The sequence below is a fragment of the Poecilia reticulata genome, chromosome 2 (assembly GCF_904066995.2).
Source record: "Poecilia reticulata chromosome 2, P_reticulata-male-v2, whole genome shotgun sequence".
Taxonomy (NCBI): Eukaryota; Metazoa; Chordata; class Actinopteri; order Cyprinodontiformes; family Poeciliidae; genus Poecilia; species Poecilia reticulata.
Genome location: NC_088831.1, coordinates 21319215 through 21341446, shown reverse-complemented (window position 1 = coordinate 21341446; position 22232 = coordinate 21319215). Strand labels below are relative to the sequence as shown.

At 39.2% G+C, this 22232-nt stretch overlaps 1 protein-coding gene across 8 annotated transcripts; it reads left to right on the top strand.

The window, feature by feature from the left end:
- The first annotated feature begins 950 nt into the window (after positions 1–950).
- LOC103478314 (interleukin-1 receptor type 1-like) lies at positions 951–21925 on the top strand. Of its 8 annotated transcripts, none has more exons than XM_081600414.1 (13): positions 951–1417; positions 2497–2743; positions 13609–13704; positions 14548–14800; positions 15611–15803; positions 16287–16455; positions 16894–16956; positions 17293–17428; positions 17516–17667; positions 18704–18847; positions 19576–19743; positions 20827–21107; positions 21225–21925. In XM_081600414.1, exons 2-13 carry the CDS (start codon positions 2731–2733, stop codon positions 21510–21512), a joined length of 1956 nt encoding a protein of 651 aa, XP_081456540.1. In that variant the 5' UTR covers positions 951–1417; positions 2497–2730; the 3' UTR covers positions 21513–21925. The 8 variants fall into 8 exon arrangements, with proteins under 8 accessions (XP_081456540.1, XP_008430295.2, XP_081456551.1 ...); XM_008432073.3 differs by having other exon boundaries at positions 2492–2743; XM_081600425.1 differs by lacking the exons at positions 951–1417; positions 2497–2743 and adding an exon at positions 5154–5791.
- Positions 21926–22232: the final 307 nt, after the last annotated feature.

Below are 22232 nucleotides of genomic sequence, written 5' to 3'. Positions count from 1 at the left end.
TCCTTGTTTTCCGCTAAGCTGTGGCTTCTTCTTCCTGATAACAGAGCCTGTTGTGAATGCTAAGGCTAGTTAGCATTAACACCAACGACGGCATGCCCATGCTAACTAGCCTCGGCCGTTAGCGGAGGCTAATGGCGCCATTAGCACATTTAGCAGCTTTGATTGACAACACTTAAGACCTTCCGCCTGGCTCTAATTGGTTTTTGGTCTCATGTCCTGCCACAGTGTGCCAATAGTTTTAACAAATATGTAAAAAAAAAACAAAAAAAAACATATTGCTTTTTTAATAAAAGGTACATACTGTAGCTTTAATGGGAAACTCCACATGATACAGTCCAGATATTTACAATTCTAAGCTATAAAATTAGATTGAAAGCAAGCAAGTACTTCCCGTGGTATCCTCCTAGCTGTGTCCTAAATATGCGTGAGGAACTGCACATTTAAGAAGAAGTCATCCAGGTGCAAAAGACGTCAAAGGAGAAGAAAGCAGTGACAAATCCATTTTGGAATGCATTCCCCCCCAAAGATTATTGATGTTTATGCCACATTTTGATCATATAGTTTATCCTTCTACTGCTGGAAGACAGGAACAAATAAGAACTCATCATAAAACCTATGATGAACTAAATAATATTACACTTGAAACATTTAGTACTATTCTAATGTGCACAGACATAGAAGGAAAAACTACATTAAAAAGCCTCCACTTAGAAGCAGAAACTACATAAATGTGTTTTCACGTACTTGACAGCATACAAAGCTCCACAATAAATTAATATTTAACCTCACTCAGGTTCATAGAAATATAGTTCTATCAAATATTAAATGTAATTGTTTACAATATTTACAAAAGAGTGCACTTTTTTTCTCCGTCTCTTCTCGGCAGTTCTTTAAATATTGTGTAATTTCTCACTTCAACCACAAGAGGTCTCTCCACGCTCTAACACAAACCAAACGCACGTGTGAAAGAAGACAGTCGCGAGGGAAACCCGGCTCAGAAACGCTGGGAAAAACAGTTTGTCTCATCCAGTAAGCTGGGAAACGACTCGCGTTGTTTATTGTAGCAGCAGTGGCATGAGTTAAACTTTGCTACTGGGAGCAAAAAAGAAAGAAACAAAAGTCTAATATCTGCTTGTGTAAGGGCTGAGCACGGTGCGTAAAACATGAAGAGCACGATCCCAGACTGCTCTCCTCCCAGCTGTTGCTCAACATGTTAGCACATCTGCTGGCTTTCAAACGATTACTAAAAAGGAAATTGCTTCAGTCTCCAGAAGAGGAAGTAAGAGCTGGGAAGAACGCGACGACTCAGCTTACTTTTTTCTCTTTTTTTCCCCTCCATAAAGATGTTTATAGTGGCTTTTTATGGAACCTGAGGAAAAGAGTGTCTTTACAGAGGGACTAACATAACACCAGGCTGGTGAGTTCTACGTTTTAAACGACATTGACTCGGGGGGGAAAAAGCATTAGCACCAGGAGATCCTTGACCTGTCATAACCTCTTACATCAGGAATTGCCGTGTGGGACGTCCTTTGGCTCCCTGCTGCTGGAGCTAATATAAAAATGTGGTTAGATTTCTCTTTGGTCACAAAGCACCGAACTTATTCCAACAATGTTTGCTTGTATTTTCTAAAACTCAAAATTCTTGTCGTTTAGCACGTCTGATATATTTTCCAGATACAAAATAAAAAAGAAAAACGTATTGGAGGAAAAGAAAATCACTGCTATGTTTCAAACTTAAGATGATGAAGAGATCTGAGGACAATCTGTAAAAGCTTTAACAATAGTTTCCGCATTTTGTCACGTTACAGAATCAGAGTCCGAAAAATCAGATTATACTTTAATTAACCAATCAGTCAATCAAGTTGATTTGTATCACACATTTTAGAAACAAGGCGGTTCAAAGTGCTTTACATCGTGAAATTATAAAAACATATTTACTGATCCTTGAGGGGAAATTGCTTTTTTTTTCTTTTTTTTTGACAAGCTGCTTTCCAGTGTTAAATATTAGCCAATATAGTAAACATAAATAAATGAAATAAATAAATTGAAATAAGAGCAAGTATGAAAATATGTGGATCTATAAATCAACAACTAAATTTTAAGTGACGGACTAACACAAACCAATAAAACAAATGGGGGAAAGTGGGAGAAAAACATTATGGAGTTTTAAAACATTTTTACAAAGAAACACCTGATGGATATGGAGTGAAATAAAATGAGTCACATTGTTATTAAAAAAAAATAAATAAACATAAATCTGTGTGTCAGTATAAATATAGATGTTCAGTGAAGGCCTCAGAGGTTAGTTAAAGAACATGAAAGTAAAAGACATCATCATGAAAAACACTGAAAAAAGTTAATTTGTTACAAATAATCAGTTTATCCAAGTAAATAAATTAAACTGTCATGTTAAGCAAATGTAAATAAAGCAAGCTTGACAAGCTTAATTTTATGACATGTAAGAAATTAAGTCCCGTGTTTGTTTTTTCAGTGCAGCAGAAAGTTCAGGGAGAAGGTTATGAAGTTTCCCGCAGGGTCAGGCTCTGAATCAACATCCCAGGCTCTGGTCGCCTCACAGAGCTCCGATCAATCCACTGTCTGACAAACCCTGTGGCACGACCGCTAACCTGCCAAGACATGACCATCCGCTGAAACATGCAGGCTGGCTAAGGAGCGCACAAAGCAGAAAAGCAACCTAGAGTCGACTCTAACTCTGGAGGAGCTGCAGAGATGTGCAAGTCAGGTAGGAGAATCTACAAGCAGAAAAACTAGTAGTTGTGCAAAACCCAACTTATTTATTTTCATTGGCTATTATTTTTTTAGGGGAGTTTGGTAAGCCGATGTTCACTTTATCTTTTAAACTGGGATTTTATTTTATCTGAAGTTGATCTTCAGATTATTTCCTATTCATATTTTCACCTGTTTAGCTTCTTATTCCGTTGCTTTAGTGCTACGTTTTTCTTGGTTTGTGCCGCTTTGCTGAACAACTGCGTTGCGTTGCGGTCCGGCTGGTGTGGTCTGTGAACTGAAACTGACTTTGACACAAATCTTGTGAAAGAGTGTCGGGAAGAAAGCTGTTGTTGAAAGGAAGTCAAGAGAAACTCCGTCCAGGCGGCACAGCAAATATGAGAAAGAACAAAGTGATGTTCATGCAAAACATATAATTCCAGAGCTAAATTCAATAAAAGTTAGATGCAAGATTCCAAAATCAGTGTTCGAAGGACTACCTGATGGTAGTCCTTTGAAATACCATCAGGTAGTTGACTAATTTTAGTCAACCAAAATTAGTTGGAGATAGTTTTAAAAAGAAGAATTAGCAAAATTGTGAGTTTCTGGATATGCAAAACAGATATCAGCTTACATCGAAGGATTTGCTGACGTACTTTGAGTGAAACATGATTCTCCAAAGTGTTGACTGAGGTGAGGTTATCATAATTTCTCACTACAATATTTGGGTTTTTACTTGTGAAACCTCTTGGAACCCGTCCATCATTTTCCTTCAGATTGGTAATTATGCATGATTTTGTTTTGAATTAATGAATAAACAGAATGTGGAAAAGTTGAAGGTCACTTTAAAGGCTCTGCTAAGGTGATGTGGAGTTCATCCCAGCTGTCATAGATGTTTTAGTGGAGTTTAAACAAGAGGCAAAACATTTTTGCCAAAACTTGTTTTCACTTTTTACTGATGAGGAAATAACTGGACACAGGGCTGCACAGTGGCGCAGTTGGTAGAGCTGCTGCCTTGCAGCAAGAAGGTTCTGGGTTTGATTCCCGGCCCCGGTCTTTCTGCATGGAGTTTGCATGTTCTCCCTGTGCATGCGTGGGTTTTCTCCGGGTACTCCGGTTTCTTCCCACAGTCCAAAAACATGACTGTCAGGTTAATTGGTGTTTTTTTTTTTAAGTCCAAACTTTAAATTTTAAAATGTGGCTTATCTGAATGCCTGCCTTACCTTTATTTATTTATTTATTTATTTATTTATTTATTTATTTATTTATTTATTTATTAAAAAAACAATCGGTTGAGTTAATTTATGGGCATATATAAAGTTGTTGAATGGAGATTTGGTTACTTAACAGCCACTGCTCATCGTACGTGGATCTTTCTGGAACAGCGTATGTTTGAATCACATGACTCATACATTTGCTCCCAAATAAATAATTTCGCTGATGAATTGTTTTCTTAATCCGTCACAGCTGCTTAGCCCGGGTCACACTGTTGTACTTTCACTGTTGAACATTGCGTAGCGTTCTCCAGATGATTTTCTTTTCTTTTTGGGGGTGGGGGGGTTTGCTCAAATGTTTGTAGTGATGTGTTGCAATCTTAAGTTGAACTGAAGAAGGTTTTTTTTCTTCAGAAAAAAATCTTGTGGATTTATCTTTATATGACACAGGAGGAAAAAAAAGAAGTCCAGGATTTTGCTTATTGTCACTTTGTGGGTTGTAGTTGGTTCACGCTTTGTTTCTTTGAACAATGTGACATTTTGCAGTGGGCTGTGAATGATTGAGACTGACTCATAACTAAATGCTAATGTATAATTACTGTGATGTTATCAAGTCATAATCCAGTGGGGAAACCCGTGACCCTGTACTTTTCTGGCAGACAGCAATATGCTTGTTTTATGGGAAACCGTACTCTTGTCCTGTCATCTTAAATGTACATTTTTGCAGCTTATGCACTTAAAGGCATGGATGATTGTTCTAAAATTAGCAATATGAAACAAGGTAAAACTAGAAGAAGCAGCTGGGAATATAGCTATTAAAGAAATTTGATGCATCTGATGGAAAATGTGACTACGAAAAAAACAATATTTTTGTTAACATTCACAAAGACAGACTTTTGGCTCCAGTTCTGACCAGCATTTTTTCTCTAAATTCAAGCGTCTGAGTCAGCATAATAAGATTCTTTATATTAGTGGAGCATTCAGTGGTTTCATAAATCTAGTGAACGGAAGCTGCAGAAAGTCTACTACAAATATAATGAGAATTTCATTTAATAATGTAACTAATAAAATGCATTTGTCATTTATCTGATGATAAATATAAAGGATAAACATTTGTTGATTTATTTTATAACCAAGATTGTGGATGTCAGCAAGCTTAGTTAATTGAAACAAGAAAAAGAAAACCAATTATTCTATGAAAAGCTATTCTTCTTTGAGAAAGTTTATGCTCACAAACAACACTCAAGAGTTATCTTGAGGGTTTGGTTGCTGAGTCTGTTAGAGCTTTTGTATCGTTGCCATGGCATCACGTCTGGTGTGTCCACATTACTCAACTTTGGGTTGTGTCATGTTATTAGAGGAAAACAATGTTTGCTTTCTAAAATATCAGCAGTAATTTATGTGTAGTAAATTACGCTGCATAACCTTCAAAATGGGTTATAAAAAGGCAACTTTCCAATTTTTGGAACTTAAAAGGATCATAATGAGGGGAGTTATTCTTTTTTGTGTGTGTGTGCCAAAGTAACTGCATAATTTTTTTTGTAACTATTGAATCCAGGAAATTATTTCCAGTTGCAGTCATGACGCAGTGGCTGCTATCATTTTCTCCAGTTAGGAGAAGCTATTTTTAGGTGAGCTTACGGTCAGTTATTCACCTGGGGATGGGCATCAGAACGACTTTATCAGTGTGTTGAAACGCAAGAGGAAGGTGAGCGGAGAGCGTCCAGCCACAATCCAAACACACTCTTCCTTCTCTCTGTGTGGTTTCGTCCCGTGGAGGTGGGACTAAGCTGCTGACTAACTGGCTGAGCTGCATGGTGGAGACTCCACTTTGCACGCACAGGTCAGAGGTGAGGCTTCCTCTCTTTGCTCTGGCGTCCCGTGTAAACTCTCTAATCCCTCCTTTGTGTCTCGCCGCCTCGCGCGTTGCTTGCTCTTAGGTGAGTCAATGCACTTTGCATGTTTGCTTTGAGCTTAGGGTACAGAGTTTTTATTTTATTTTAGATTTTTTTTTAATGTTCTTGTAGGAACTGAATCACCTAATATCGCCTGCGTAGTCTCATTTGTATAAGTAGGACGTCAATAAAACACAGTGTTCAGTGTTGACTCTCCGACTGAAGAGCTTTTTAACTCCAACCTCAAAAGAGGGCTCACTTCCTTTCTCTTCCTGTCGCAGATGGAGAAACTGTAGTAAAGGTAACTATTCTTAAGCAATGTATAGAAAATGTTCCATTACAAAGCATGTATAGAAAAGCATGATGCAACACCTTAAACTTGTGCTTACCTGAGATTGGTTTAGAATTACTAATTAGAAGTGTCTGGATTGTATTGTCCTCCCTGTTTGCTCTTCTGTCTACATTTATTTCTGCAGTTGTTTTTAACAACAATCACTGCTTCTGGTTAGGACATGGTTAGCCACTTCATGCATGGAACAAGTCAAGTTGTCGTTCAGTAAACCACCAGAGGGTTTCATATAAGACTAAACTCTGAGCTGAGGTCAAAAACAAGTCTATATTGGCACATTCCCCGTTTTATTTTCTAAGTCAGGGAGCTTCGTGTATCTTGATTTGAGCATTGTTTCTTCTTGAAGCTGTTTGCTTTGTTAACATCTAGCTTTGCCAGAGCACAATTTGTTCTGTTGCATCGCAGCTACTGTTGAAAGAGGTGCGATAAATCAGAAATCTCTCGAAGCATCTCACCACAAACCAAAGCGGATAAAGATCTTCACTACAAGAATACGAGACACGCTTTCACTTTGCAGAATGTTTCTCTCCGTCTTGCTCTATGTCAAGTTGATCCCCAGCTGTCGGGCCACGCTGCGCCAGAGGTAACTCCTGTTGTGTTGCTTCTTTAGTGCAAAATGAGTCATGGATTTTGACAGCCTCCCACGCCTTGTAACTTATCAATCTCAGTTACGGAGATTACAGTAATTACACTTGGAAAGGCCACTACAGTTTGTGTCATTCTTGTTTTTTCGCTGAAACGATGTATTTTGACACCCTTGAGATTAGCTGCTCCTTCCGTCTACCCCAACTCTCCATCTTTGGTTGAGAGATATTTTCTCAGGCTAGGTTAAAAATAGAACAGGGTTCAGACGTCCCTCTCTGACAAAGAGAAGCACGTCCAGTTCTGATCCTGAGCACGCAAGGCTTTCCAAAACAGAAAGCAAACCCAAATGTGAGAAACACCCGAAGATGCGAACAGAAGCGACAAACCCGACACCACCAAACCGCAACCGGCAGATGAGAGGGGGGGACGACATTTTTAACAATCAAGAACACTTTCATGGAGCATGTTTGATATCCGTCTGCTAGAAAGAGAGAAATTAAACATTTTTACAAGGAAGGAAAACTTCCTAAATATTGGTAATATTACCAAACATAATCGCTCATTCATTGACAGTGAAAGGGTGAGTGCACAAGTCTGTGATGCCTTGTAATGCCTTGGCAACCTGCCTCAGCTATTGACCACTATGGCCTCCCTAATGGATGATTGAAGAACTCATCACTTTTAGGAACTTCTAGACCAACTAAAAACCTGTCAAAAACTAGCAAATTGACCTTTTTTTGAAACAGTTTCATAACCTACAGGAAAGATGAATCCATCCATAAATTTTTTATACCTGCTTGTTTTTTCGAGGCAATGCCCATCTCTAGTGGTCATTGGGCAACACCCTGTATACCCTGTACAGTTCATCAGTCTTTCATAGGGCAACAAAGACAAATAGGACAACCATGTGCACACTCTCTCAATTTAGATATCGATGAGTCATATTTTAGAGCATGCACTAATGCACAAGCAAACTCCATCCAGAAAGACCCCAGACCGCAAGTCGCACTCTGGATCTTCTTGCTGCAAGGGACGAGTGATTGAGGAAAAACCTCACAAACTGATCAACACATTCAAACTGTTGTAAGAACAGTGGCATTTTTTTAAAAGGAAAAAATCTGCAGAAGTCTGCAGAAATACATCTATTGATGCTTGAAGGTGGTTGAAAGGTTGTTGAGGTTGATCAAACAGCCCATTCAAGTGTGTCTTTGTTTCTTTTTCAAGGCTTATGATTTTGAGGCACCACAGGCCGTTAAGGACACTAATTGTACAGGGAGTGGGCAAGGAAAAAGAAAAAGGGTGGGGATGGATATGCTGTTCCCAAAAGTTAGGAATGGCACCGTGGACGACTGCGTTGGGGACTAAAACATCTATACCACATGCAGCCCCGGCTATTTAAATGACACTGGCTGAAAAGTACCTCTAACTGGCATGAGTATGTTATACATGGTCATTCATTTTGTTTGACTTTTACTCCTTTGTCTTCATCAGCTGCTACAGGTGAACAAGAACTCCTTCTTTCTTTCAGGCGGTCTAGACAGCAGGTGGAGTAGTAGCAAATTAACCTGCTTGTATAGGCGTCTGCAGTTATTTCAGGTATTAGCAATTGTTGATCTCTCTGGTCAGGGATGAATGACAAAGCTTGATGAACAGACTTGCAGTGGGAACTCTACACCCATTCAGGGCGTGTGCCAGTCAGCGGAGCAAGTTGGGACTTGCCTCGCAGGCTCAGTGCATGAACCAAGGATCGAGGTTTCAATTCCCCTTTGTCATTGGAAATCAAATCTTTCTTCCTTTAAAAAAAAATAATAATTTTTGCTTAGCTTACCATTTCTTCCTAGTAATATAAGGAATGGGAACTAAATTAGCTGATGTGAACTTCACCCAAAAACAATTTCGGGGTCATTCATTGTCCTAAGCTAACCTTTTTAAATCAGCAAATAATTTTGACAACTTTCCTGTGTCGCCACACAGGTTCACGTGTGTACTTCTACACGTACGAGCTCGACATTTCACATGCACTGATTTTGTTGGGTGTTTGGCTAGAGGAGGGCAGGCGATTGTGCCTCATCGTTTAACTTCCATAGGAAATGAATGGAGATGGAGCGACGTCGCAAACCCCAAGAACTTTTAAACAATCATGTTGTGTATAATATGTACATACACCTTATATTCAGAGTTACATTCAGAGAAACAGATTTGCAGGTGAAACTGAGGTTGGAGGCAGTGCATCACCAACGTACCTGTGGGGAAACATGAAGACGTAAAGCATTTCCAGTGAGACAAACTGTGTAACAGAAAAGCAACGCAGCTTAAAACAGCTATATTTTTGGTTTGTAATTTATTGTCTGACAGTTTCTCTTAGTAGAAATGATTTGCATGTTTTGGCCTCAATGTGTGTTTCACACAGGAAGCTCAATGGTGGTGCACCACCTCCAACGTCACTTCTGTGTACCAATCAGCTTCTTTGTAAATAACCATCTTAATGCAAACATGATGATGGTTTAAAGGTTCATCCATTGGTGTTTCTGTTACCTGTGTTATGAAACTGCATTTGTTTTCAGACAGTCAGACTGACTGTAGCTTCAGCCTGCAGGGGCAACTAATCTGGGTTTATACTGAACAAAGACACGGGAAATTTAACTACTACATGCAAAATGTTACCTTCTTTTAAAAGTTAAACAAAAGCTCAGTTCAAAAATGTAGAGCCACCCTTTAGTTCACAGAAAACCTGAGGTTTGGAATGATGCAACCATGAGAAAACACAGACTAAAACCACTGGACTTTGTAACGTTTATATTTAATTAGCCAGTAAAAATCTAATCTGTGTCTTTGTCATCTTTTCTTGTTCTTGTTCCTGTCTGACTTGTCAGGAATCTTAAGTGCTTTGTTGCATCAAATCAACCACATCTCTGTTGCGTTATGAGTAACACTAAACTCATTCCTAATTTCAGATTTGGTAAATAAGCTTGTGAACATGACACAGTGTTGACTGCGAAGCCCTTGACGTCAGATGTTTACGAGCCCATCGGTTCCCTAGATGTCGTCTGAACCTTGGACCCGTGTTCGCTCCTCTGCCTGAGTGTTGAAATGGCCACTTCACAAACAGATGGACAAAGTTTGCGTAACTGAGCAGGACAGCTCCTCCCTGCTAGCACTTGACTGAAGGCAAACAGAAATAAACACCTTTCCGTCGGTTTGCCCCATCGTGAAATCAAACGTTACACAAATTTGTTCCGTTAGAGAGACCCGTTACCCAACAGCGTTGTGGTTTCTGCCTCGCAAGCATTTTCTGGACATGTTGTGCTTTGCTCTGGAGAATGAATGAGCTTGTTTTGTTGGGAGCAGAAAGGTCAGTCCGGGAAGCAATCAGAGATTTGTGCGTTATCACTTCAATAAAATAAAGATGAATTTTCCAGTTCCGGGCAGCCACCGCTCCTCCTCTTTGACAAGGACAAACAGAGTAATCACTTTATCGCTCTCTCAACCTCTCCACCGTCTCCATTAGCGGTAGTAACATGGAGCTTTGTTTGCTTGGAAGATTAAGTAGATCCTGATAAAAAAAATAAATAAGCTTGGCTCTCCTTTAATCTGAGGTCTGGAAAATCTAATTTTGAGTTTAAACATGATTTTCAATTAAGTTTCTTTTTGTTAGCACAACTAGTTACTGACACAATGGAAGAGGATTAGGGCCGATAAAAAAGAAACAAAAAAACAAAACAAATTATTCTGAGATTTTTCTCAGACTTTTGATCTCAGAAGATTAAAGTAAAAAATCTAATAAAGTCGTAATTCTGAGGGAAAAAAATCTGAAATTCTTAATTCTGACTTTTTTTCCCTCTGAATTATGTCTTTTTATCTCATAAGATTAAATAAGCCCCTCAAATAATAATAAAAAGTCAGAATGCTGAGAAAAAATCTAAACCTCTTCTGTACATCACAGCTAACTCGCACTTTTTAACTAAAGTATCAACAAAACAATTTTCCCTTTCATGAGAGTCATCCATCTCCATCCTCCCCCTCTCAGGACGACCTGCTGAACTCCTCCTGGGTTCCTCTCCCGTGCTGCTCTGTCTAAGCTTGCCCCAGATTTAAACTATGCTCGACATGCTCTGACTCTGCAACGACTCTGGATGGTTATGCAGGTTCTTAGTCACTCAAGTCAGAGTAATCCCAGGTGTTTGAGCCAGATTAGCTGGAATTCTTCTCTTCTGAAATCTGTGACTTATTTGACTTCCGATCAGAGCTGAAAATTAGCATCTGACTTTTTAAACCAAAACGGCTCCAGACGTATCGTGTCTGAAATTGGTTTTAAACCGTGAGGTTAATTTTATTGGTGCAGCTGGTAGAGCTGTTGCCTGGCAGCAGGTTTTAAATCCCGGCTTGGGGTCTTTCACCATGGAGTTTGCATGTTCTCCCCTTACAATCTGTCTTTTGGGGGAAAAAGCTTAGCACCTCAGGTACATTTCAACCTTATAAACTCTTGGGTTTCGTCACGGATTTTGCAAATTTACTTTTGCAATCAGGTTTCTTGCGATCTTGCTTTTATAGGATGCTTTTTATATGTTGATAACTGTTTATTTTTATCTATGTAGTTTTTTCTAAAAGTCTCTTCAGTGACAAAACCCCCAGTTTTTTAAATTGCCTTTGTGGTATTAAATAGAAGAGAAAGACCAGATTTTTAGATATTATTCAGTCATTTACTGGTGCAGCCGCTAGTGGTCCTGGTGATTAGTGAAATTTATAACTGCATTGTAAGTTGCAAATAAAAGAAAAAGAAGAGAGAAAACAATCAAACTTCTTACATGATTAGTTTGGACTTTCTGTGTCCAAAGAATAACAAATGCAGCCTGATCAGAAGTGAAGGTTAGAAAAAGAGACAAGAATAAATTTCTCCAAATCTGAACTGTTTTGTAAATTAGATATTTTCAATTCCAACTTGTTACAAACAGGTTGGTAACAAACCAACCTAACTTTCCTAGCGTTTTTTTGCTTTCCTAGCGTTTAATTCAACAGGAACATCAGGAGGACATGCATCACACACATCTTTTAGAAATATCATCTTATCCACGTAGATTAGATCTCTATAACATTTTTATGAAACTACAACTGGGAGTTTAAACAGTCCCAAAGGCTTAATACAGACACACAACTGTACCTGAAACCCCGTTTTGTCAAATGATTCAACACTGTTAGTCAAAACTGAATCCAGTCATTGCTTTGGAAATGAATAGCGAAGCTCCCCCCGTCTGCCGCTGTCAGTCAGTCAGTCACACGTTTGGTGAAAGATGTGGTTAGATAAAGATCACTCTCCGTGGGAAAATCTGTGGTGTTAGAAACAGATGCAACCGATGAAACTGTAAGACTACTAATGCTTCATTTTGATTCTTTTTCTTCTTCTTCTTTAAATCCAGAGAACGATGATGATGAAGCCACATCTATCTTCAGATGCAGATCAAGCTGCACCTGTCACAAATGTTGACATGCAAGCAGCAGGAAAGAAAAAAGTGTAATTTCTATATCCATGGTAACCAGCACATCAACTGCTTGCTGCATTGCCAGTTTGTTTGAGCCCTGAGGTACTCCAAACATTACAGTGTCCTTCCTCTAATGGACAAAGGACACTGGGGGGTGTCGCTATGGAGACAGTCAAAAACAAAAACACAACCATTTCCTATTTGAAGCTGTACACGCTCTGTGTGAACATATAGGTGTAAATAATCTATGGTAGAGGATGAATACTGTAAAGTAAAGCGCAGGTATTGCTGTTTAATTTAGGCAGGAACAGGAAGTCACACTTAGCTAACAGATCTGCTGTGCCGCCTCCGTGTTTCTGACACTTCTCTCAACTGGCTGCATTTTCCAAAACAACCTTTATGTTAAATTTAAAAAGTTATTCTAATCTCCATCAAACACTGTAAAAGAAATAAAATGTATTGTAGCGCGTTGAGGTAAACATAAATGTTCTTCTCTGAAGAAAGAAAGGAAGCAGGTCAGTATGGGTCGACATAATCCAGATTGTTATTCATGTTATTTTTTTAAAGAAGATTGCCAATAATAGATGTTGATGGGTTCTTTCCTGGCCACGTTAAAGGAAGGAAATCCTGGCAAAACAACTAATGTGACAACCAGAACATGGAGGAAATGTACTTAGCGTTCTTAACAGCTTTAAAACACACTTTAAATAGAAAAACATCAGAATTTCCTGTCATTTTACTCCTAAAATGCTTTCCTCTCTTGGCATGGTTATGGAAACTTCTAACATCAACTTGTGTATATTCGCAGTTTTATTTGACTGAGGAGATAAAATATGAAGGTGCAGAGGGGGAAAAAAGTCATTACAATCTTCATGATAAACCCAGCAGGAAGAACACAGTTCTTGGCATTAAACTTAGCCTTGTTTTTAGTTTTGACAGTCTGACCTCAGCATTAGCTCTTTAGTTTTTAAATAAATACAAGCTTAAGCACAGAACAGAATACCTTCAACAGTGAGGGAGGCTGGGTTTTTTTTCTTCTTTTTTAATCATTTGGGTTAATTTAGTCATCAGATACGGAGAATGGCGTCTCCATGGACACCAGACATGCGCCTGGTTTGAAAGCATTACTCAGCGTTTTTCAGCAGTTTCTGCTGTGACTCCTCCGGTGCCGGTATCTGGTTGAGGAGCAGAGGGTGGGAGAATGGGGAAGGAAGGAGCAGAGAGAGGAAGAGAAACACATGTGTTATGAAAATCTTAACACTGGAGGTTTGTGTCAGAGACCCACTGGCTGGCACAACATGCTCAGATTGCTGCTGTAATCCATAAGACACGGTCATTTATGTGTTTCCATTTATTTCCAGCAATGGGCCCGAGTTCATCGCTGGAAAGCTTTCTGTTGTTCCTCTGGATTTCAGGGATCTGTGGTGGACCGGCCCAGGCTCAGCTCATGAAGAAAGGTTGGTTTTGTTTTCTGTCTTGACATAAATGTACCAAAATATCATATGTCTTGAGAAAAAAAAAGACAAGCTGTTGCTTTGTAATGTTGCTTATTAAATCACAAGTATGATATTTCCCATGGTTTTGCTTAGTCAACAGCCTCCACTCATCATGTGCAAGCGTTTTAATGCCCTCTCGTGGACAAAAATGGAACATGATCCACCCATCTCACAAAAGAAAATTAAATGATGGACCAGTTATACATTTTTATTGAAGCATGTGAAAAATTAGTTATATCCTTTTCAATAATATAGGAAAAATCTTTATTGCCATTACAGCAGTCAAACCTTATAGTCTTATAGTTTGATCTTTTTACAGGTTTCCATTGGTATTTTGATGATTCATCTTTTGTGATTTATATTCGAGGCTGGAAGATCTCCTTACCATCACCCTAATCTTTTACTTTCTCCAGATATTCTCTGTCAGATTAAAGTTGGGACTCTGACTGGAACACAGTTTTAAAATATTCACCTAATCAAGGCAACTGCAGCTTTGCTTTCAAATAAAGTTGACAGAAAGGACGTATGTGCTCTGTTGCTCACTAACAATGGCGAGTTTGTTTAAAACAAGTTTGCTTAAAGTCATAGTTGATGAAGTTTGAATCATACCTGATGGCTAAATATGAGCTTTAACAGGGACATCCACAGTCATTCGTTTGGATTGAAAGTGACATCACACATTTAAGTTGACAGCTTGAGTTTTCTGATAAAGGGACACGATGTGAAGCTAATTTTAGTAACCAGAATTTGACAGAAAGTTGAGACCTGAACAGCTGGATATAAACGATGTGACCTGCGTTGCAGATAACTGCACCAACTACGAGCTCGTGTTTGAACGGGTGTTCTCTGTGCCCGGGGATGCGGCCATGCTCTACAGCACCCTGCTGCGCCTGGACGTCTTTAACTTCACCGCCGTCCCGTTCAACATCACCTGGTTCAGCACAAAGACGGGACAGGAGATGAGAAACGAGACCGGTCGGATTCTGGTGCTCCAGGAGACACTTTGGTTCCTCAACACCACTCTGGACGACGATGGGGAATACCTCGCCATAGTGCGGTAAGAGCCTGTCTGAAGGCAAAGTCATTGCAACCAAGCAAAGGCTTTTGTAAAAGCTTCTATTTAGGCTACTACTTGTTGGAAAACTCATACCCATTGTAGGGTCTTTCTACATTAACTACACCAAATAAAGACATTTGCATCTTTTTTTCCACACTGTTTGACATGAAATAAGACCAAACCTCTCTTGTTTTAGGTTAATTACTATTAGCAAAATTATTTCTACTTGCTAAATGCCACACAGTCAGAAGTTTACACACATTTCCTCAGTATTTGGTGGCATTGCCTTTAAATGGTATGACTTGGATCAAACCTTTTGGGTTTCCTTCCACAAGCTTCTAACAATAGTTTGCCGGAGTTCTGGCCCATTCCTCCTGACAGGAACTGAGTCAGGCCTGTTCAGATCGCTCACAACTTCTCCAACGGGCTGAGATCAAGGCTATGTGGCGGCCACACAAAAACATTGACTTGGTTGTCCTTAAGCCACCTTGGTCCTATGCTTAGGGTCATTGTCCATTTGGAAGACCAATCTGTGGCCAGACTTCAACTTCCTGGCTCATGTCTTTAGATGTTGCTTCAGGATTTCCGCATAATGTTCTTTCCTCTATTTTATGAAGCGCACCAGTCCCTCCTGCAGCAAAAACAGCACCACACTGTGATTCTGCCACCCTTCAATTAACTCAAACATGTTAACCTATCAGAAGTTTCCAAAGCCACGACATCATCATCATCATCTGGGCTTTCCTCTATTGCATAAAGAGACAATAATCATTCTGAATGAAAACCTCATTGCATTGTCTTTCCATGCAGAACTCCTTCTCAGTGCTACATGCAGTCCATTAGGCTGGTGATAAATCTGCCAGAGGCTGGAGAGTGTGGAAGGCCACAGAAAGCGTATACATCTCTCACAAAAGATGTGGCTGACGGAGTGAACTGCCTTCTGGGGGATTATGTTGAGAAACTGGACAGCTATGGCATCAGCTCCTCTGTCACATGGTACAAAGTGAGTAACATCCAATTCTTCACAGCCCAGATCTACATGAACACAGCAAAATCAGCGGATCACAAATTATTTTCTAGCTTTCCCCCATTATTGTTGTGAAACAAATTTCTATAGACTCAAGAGAATGTCTACAACACTTGGTGGAATAAAAAGCGTCCCCTCTTTTCCTTATGACGATGAGATGAATGCCTTCCTCAGTATGTTCAAGTTCAACTTTCTGCATGTGAAGGTTTTTTTTATATGCATCTGATTTTGTGCTGATGAGTTATCTGCAAGTTTCCTCTCAACAGAACCACAATTCAGGAAAATCGCACCTGTCCCTTTAGAAACAAAGTATAAAACAGGATACAAACTTATCCTCCTCCCTTAAAAAAAGGACAATCATAGCCTTTTTATTATTATTATTGTTAAGTTATTAAATCATGTTGGGTCCTTGTGTGTCTTCTTTAAAGTTAAACATCATTTTTTGTTCATCCGACTCAGGGCTGTGATCCCATACTGGACTCAGGCAGCCAAACCTTCCAGGACAGGAACAAGCTGGTCTTCCACAAGGTGAAAACTGAAGACGACGGCATTTACACCTGCACTCTGACCTTTACCCTCGATGGCGTGACAGTAACCGTGTCGGAGACCACCGAAGCAACGGTAGACGGTCAGTTCAGATCGTACTACATTTATACATAACAGCAAAAATGACTCATACGACCTACTTTTCAAGTATCTGGTTAAATATTTCAAAAGTAGGTTTTGGACTCATTTGCTTTTGTACGACCTTGTTCTAGTTCAATCCTTCTGTTGGTTTAGATTCTTTTTTTAGGTGTTGGATTTTGTTAGAGTTTCTGATCAGGTTTTCCTCCAGTGTCAGTCTGTCATTCGCTCTTCTTTTCTATTATGGCGGCTCGTAAGCACAGTAGGTGCACACCGCCACCTACTGTGCATGAGTGTAGCAACACTACCATTAAATTCTATTTTTTAATTATGCCATTATGCCAACAATGGCAGAATTCAATTGCCTTGACCAAGCAAACAAAAGAGATGATCAAATAGCAAAAAACAAAATGATACATTTTTACATTTTTTCTCTTTTCAGATAAATACTCCCTCGTTCCACAAGTTCATAAGCCGGAAAATGAAATTATCAAGGAGGCAAAAGGTGAGGTCTGCCTTTTGACATGTTTTGCTTTTATAAATGTGCCTGCCCTGTTTGAAACCTTAAGTTTTTAATCAATACAGTCTTAAGTGTTTTAAATGTCCATGCAATGTTCTTATCAGACGTACAAAGTTTGCTTGAACATGTCTAGTGTATTTTACAAAAGCATAACTACATCCAGATTTGTTTAGTACAGTTAATTTAACTGGTTTGTTCTTCAACATACTGAACAAGACATGCCAAATAATATCAAATAAAAAAGACAAAATTCAAATAAATGAGTGGTTTAGTTTAGCAAATCACAGTCAGGCTGACACATTTCTTCTGTCTTGCTTTAAGGGTCAAATTTCACAAAGAGTTGTCTGGTGTTTGTTCCCGGTGCTGGGATACCGTTCGTTGACGTCATTTGGTTGGTCGAAAATGAGGTCATGTTTGATTCTGAGCCGTCTGACCGCATCTACACATCAGACCTGCGGTTGGTACATTTAAATTAACTTCTGCTAGTGTAAAAATGATGCCACCTGTTAAGGCCGACGCTTTCAATGATTCGACTTTCTAACAGTTTGTGGACCCAAGATGAACCAAAGGGTGTGTGGTTGGAGCGGCTGCTTCTCTTCTCCGAACTGAAGGAGGAGGATTTCTACCTCAACTACACCTGCAGGGTCTTCAGTTCCCGGGGTTATCCGGACGGATACTTTACTTTGATACCAGCAGGTAAAGCTTGTGGGCATCAGATTTTCTTACTGTGCTCCACTGTGCATTACATAGCATGAGCTGTGCACAAATTGGAATTACAAAAATAAATTAGTTTATTGAAAACACACGTTAAAAAAAAAACAAAAACAATCATACTTTTTGATAAAAAGTCTGCGCTAGGATGAGGTGGGTTTTTTTCGGAAGTATCAAAATTCGTGTATTTTGTAAACTGGCAATGGAAATAGAAATGTGATCAACAACCTATAGATCGTGGGCGAAAATGACAGTTTTTAATGATGACTTAGCATAGAATAACATTAATTGTCCCTCACTGGTGACTCAGCAGTGACGTTTGAATCAAAGCATGCAAATTCCCATAAAAGTGAAAATAAAGAAAATAAGAGTAAGTGACAGATTGACTTTCATTCAACTCAACTCAACAGTTTAGCTCAGTGCTCTTTGTAATGAAAATCAAACTTTGGTTTTTCTGTATCAAATCAAATTTCAGCAACAAGGCAATTCAAAGTGCTTCATATCATAAAAACACAAAATGCAACAACTGAAACATTGCATTTTTCCATTACACATCAAAATGCTTGTCAGCGGTTCATTAATTGTGGTACAAAAGCAGCTACGAACAGGTGGGTTTTTACCCGACGAGGGTCCCCGTTGTCAATCAGTGTTGCTTCCTAAGTGGACAGTTTGATTTCATGGAAGTTTGATTTACTTGGAGTTATATTGTGTTGTTTAAGTGTCCCCTTTATTTTTTTGAGCAGTGTATATTGTGGTGCCAAACCGTTCAGTGATTTATAAACTTTATGTGTATCTGTCTTCCTGGTTCTAGTCAGAGCGTGAGCAGCAGCATTGATATTGAGATTTTGCAGCAGATTTGATCATTTTTCAGGGGAAAAAAACCCTTTTTTTCCCATGCAATAATTGGGATACTTTTACATAACAAATTTATAAGCAAAGTCTGTTTAACTACGTAGCTAAAAACAAAGTATTCTCAGTGTAAATTGATTTTACTCTGATATGTGATTTCTTGTTTCCACAGATCCGAACATCATCCTTCCCATCGGTTTAGTGTTTGGTGGAGTGACTGTTCTCTTCGTCATCAGCATCACCGTCTACTACATCTTCAGGACAGACATTGTGCTGTGCTTCAGGAGAGCGTTTCCAGTCCTTTATACAAATAAAGGTAACACTTCAAATCAGAGGTGAAGATAAAAATGTGCTGTGGACATTACAACACCATCAATGGAAATAAAGTGGAAACATCCAGTTAGCAGCCTCTCCTTGAAAACAAACCCCCCAAAAAAAACACGATACAGCAGCTATGGGATACAGTAGCACACAAAAATCCAAAGCCACAGAATCTCAAATTTTTTTATCTCACATTTCAGCACATCTTTACAGAGATAGCACAAAAACCACAGCACTGTGCTCTTTCAGATAAAATCTCACCCACCTATGATTTTGACTAAATTGAACTCAAAACTGAGTTCCTGGTAAAATAACTTTTTCTCACTTTGTCCAGTTTATAATAAGAAAAAAAACTTAAAAACTTAGTGGTAATTATAATTATCACTACATAAAATAAATAAATGGATTGTGTTTTTGTTGTGGGTTGCACAGTGGAACAGCAGGTGGCACTGTTGCCCTGTAACAAGCAGGTGCACGGTTTAATTCCCACCATGGGTTTTTTCTGAATGGAGTGTGCTTGTTCTTCTTAATCATGTCTCTGTGCTTCCTTCCTCAATTCAAAGTATTCATTTTAGGTTAATTGGTCCTTGTAAGTTTCATTTGTGCGCTCATGTTTTTGTTTATTATTATTTTCTGAAGCCATTGTTATTTAACTTGGTACAATTTTGTTGTCTGTTTTGAGAAAGCAAGCTTTTTATGCAACTAATTCAAATTTACTTTTAGATCTTGATGGCAAGCTGTATGATGCTTATGTGGCATACCCCAATCCTGGTGCCTTTGGGTTCAGTGAGGAAGTGGAGAAGTTCGCCCTGCAGACGTTGCCTGAAGTGTTGGAACAGGCCTGTGGCTACAAACTGTTCATAGCGGGCCGTGACTGCCTGCCGGGGCAGGGTAAGTCTCCCACATGGGAAAGTTAGCCTCGTAAGCTAATTTAGCACTGGTGTGAAACATCAGTATGAAGGCAAACTGTGCTGTAAGTCTGGGCCTTATGGAAGAATGGCAAAAAGTCATTTTTGAACAAAACAAAAAACAGAAAAAAGTTTGCTACTCATGTGTTTGAAGTGAAGTTTGACTGTTGTATAATGTCCGAAATATCAACTCAAAACAAGGATGCCCTTTAAGAGCATTTTACAAAACTCTTAGGACTGAACATCGTTGTCAGCAGGTTTAATGACATTCATTAGTGTGAAACTGAAAACAAGATAATTAACACAACAAAAACATGAATATGAAATGCACTTTTACACATAATTTCTGCTGATTAACATCCTAAATACGTTTATAACCTACACTACAGACGCCATCTTGGACGACCTCGCAAATCGCGGGTACTTTGCATAACAAAAAGACTACTTTCACAGTCAAATAACACATTGGTGGGCTACATCTTGCGCAGAACAAAGATACAAAATTATTCCTTTAATACATACCGGTAATGCAATCTGAAGCGAAAAATATCTGCAGTAATGTCCAACAGGACGCCATTACTGTGTTGCTTGTCTGCTACTTCTGTTTAATAAAGTTTTCATCCAGATAAAAGTTTAAGTTGCAATGCATAACATGAACACATGAGGGCAGACTTCCTAATTTTCTTTGTCCTGCGTGGACGAAATTAGTCTTTGAAACATAACATTTGCAGCTTCATAACAAAACATCCTCAGTCACTAACCTCTTTAAAGGCCTGTTAAACATCAAATAATTTGATTCTCCAGTTTTGGAGAAAGCAGGTCTTAACTGGATTTGGGCACCTCGAGTGTTAGATAATTTATTGTCCAGTTACATCCCTCTGTGGTTATTCAGAGTGCGCCATTTCTCCTTGGCTACCTTGTTCAAGTCCTCACTCAGCCGACTGGAGTCCATTTATCTGGTTTTCCATCTCACTTGTCACTCCTGGGGTGGTTTGGTATAGTTTATATATGCATCCTATTCCCTTCACGGTTTTCATCTTTCTCTTTGCTCCCTGTCTTCCTGCAGCCATCGTGGACTCTGTGGATGAGAACCTTCAGGCTAGTCGTCGTGTTCTCCTGCTCTACACCGCTTCCACTTTCATTAAAAAGAGGCACACGAGCAGCACCAGCAGTAACAACAACAACATTACGAAGATTAGCGAGGAAGTTGATAAAATCGAAAGCAGGACCAGCGAGGGCAATGGCAGCGTGGGTTTTGGTGGTGACGACAAAGCATTTTCGGACGCAAGGCAGCATCTGGAATGTGTGGCATCCATGAACAGAGCGCTGCTGGAGGGCTCCTTAAAGGTAAGACAGAGAAATGTCATTGTATTGCCACAGAAAGTCACACAATTCAACTCTTATTCATGTAGAATCTTCCAGTGTCCTCAACAAAGAGGTTCTAATGGAGTTCTGTCCTCTCAGGTCATTCTGGTGGAGCTGGAGGAGATCACCCCGGCCCAGCTGGCCCTCTTCCCTGAGTCGGTTCGCCACCTGAGGAAGAAACAGGGCGCCGTGTGCTGGTGGAAGTCTCTCCGAACGAGGCAGAAATGGAGGACATGGAGAGAAGACGAGGAGAGACGTGGAAAGGACTCACAAGTGTCACCATCCCTCTCTCCTTCCTCCAGGTTTTGGAAAGAAATTAGGTATCATATGCCAGTCAGAGGCAAGAGGGCGGCTTATCCAGAGAAAACTGCCTTGTTGAACTTATGACCCAAATGGTCAGAGGCCATTTTTGCCACTTCTTGTCAGTTAAAGGTCCAGTGTTGTGCAACATGTACTGAAATCGAAGAAACCTCAAAACCATCTGATGTGTACAGCATGACAGCTACCCAACGCTTCCTGAAAACAAGTGTTGGAATTATTTTCTAAGGGTTTATGTAAATTGATGTAAATACAATTGTAAAAATGATGAAAATATTTGTACATATTTGGTCTTGTTTTTATGGTTGTATAGAGAAAATGAAAGCTGTGAGTTTTTTGTACACTAAAAATGTAAATATAAGCCATTTGCAGAACAGTGAAATGATTATCCATCAAACTTTTATTTTGGCATTATAGTTTTGTTTTAAAGGTTTTTAAATAACAGAGAAGTTTATCAAAAATAAACTCAACAATCATTATTATTAACTTGTTTGTGGATAAAGATATCAAAGCGAGCTTCATTCTTTAATGTATATTTTTGAGTATAGTTTTACTAATCGTACAAGGCTTATTGACTATGACACCAATACCAATATCGTGGCTCCCAATCAATGGCGTTTAATACGATGTATGTTGGAGAAGAGAACCTGCATCACAAAAGGTTTATTTAAACCTTGGAGTATAGAGTTGTCTAAAATGACTGATCTACAATATTTCCAGACATTTATGGCTTTCACACCTGATGGTTTGGCAGACTCAGTTTTGATTGGGGACCAAAATTACAACATT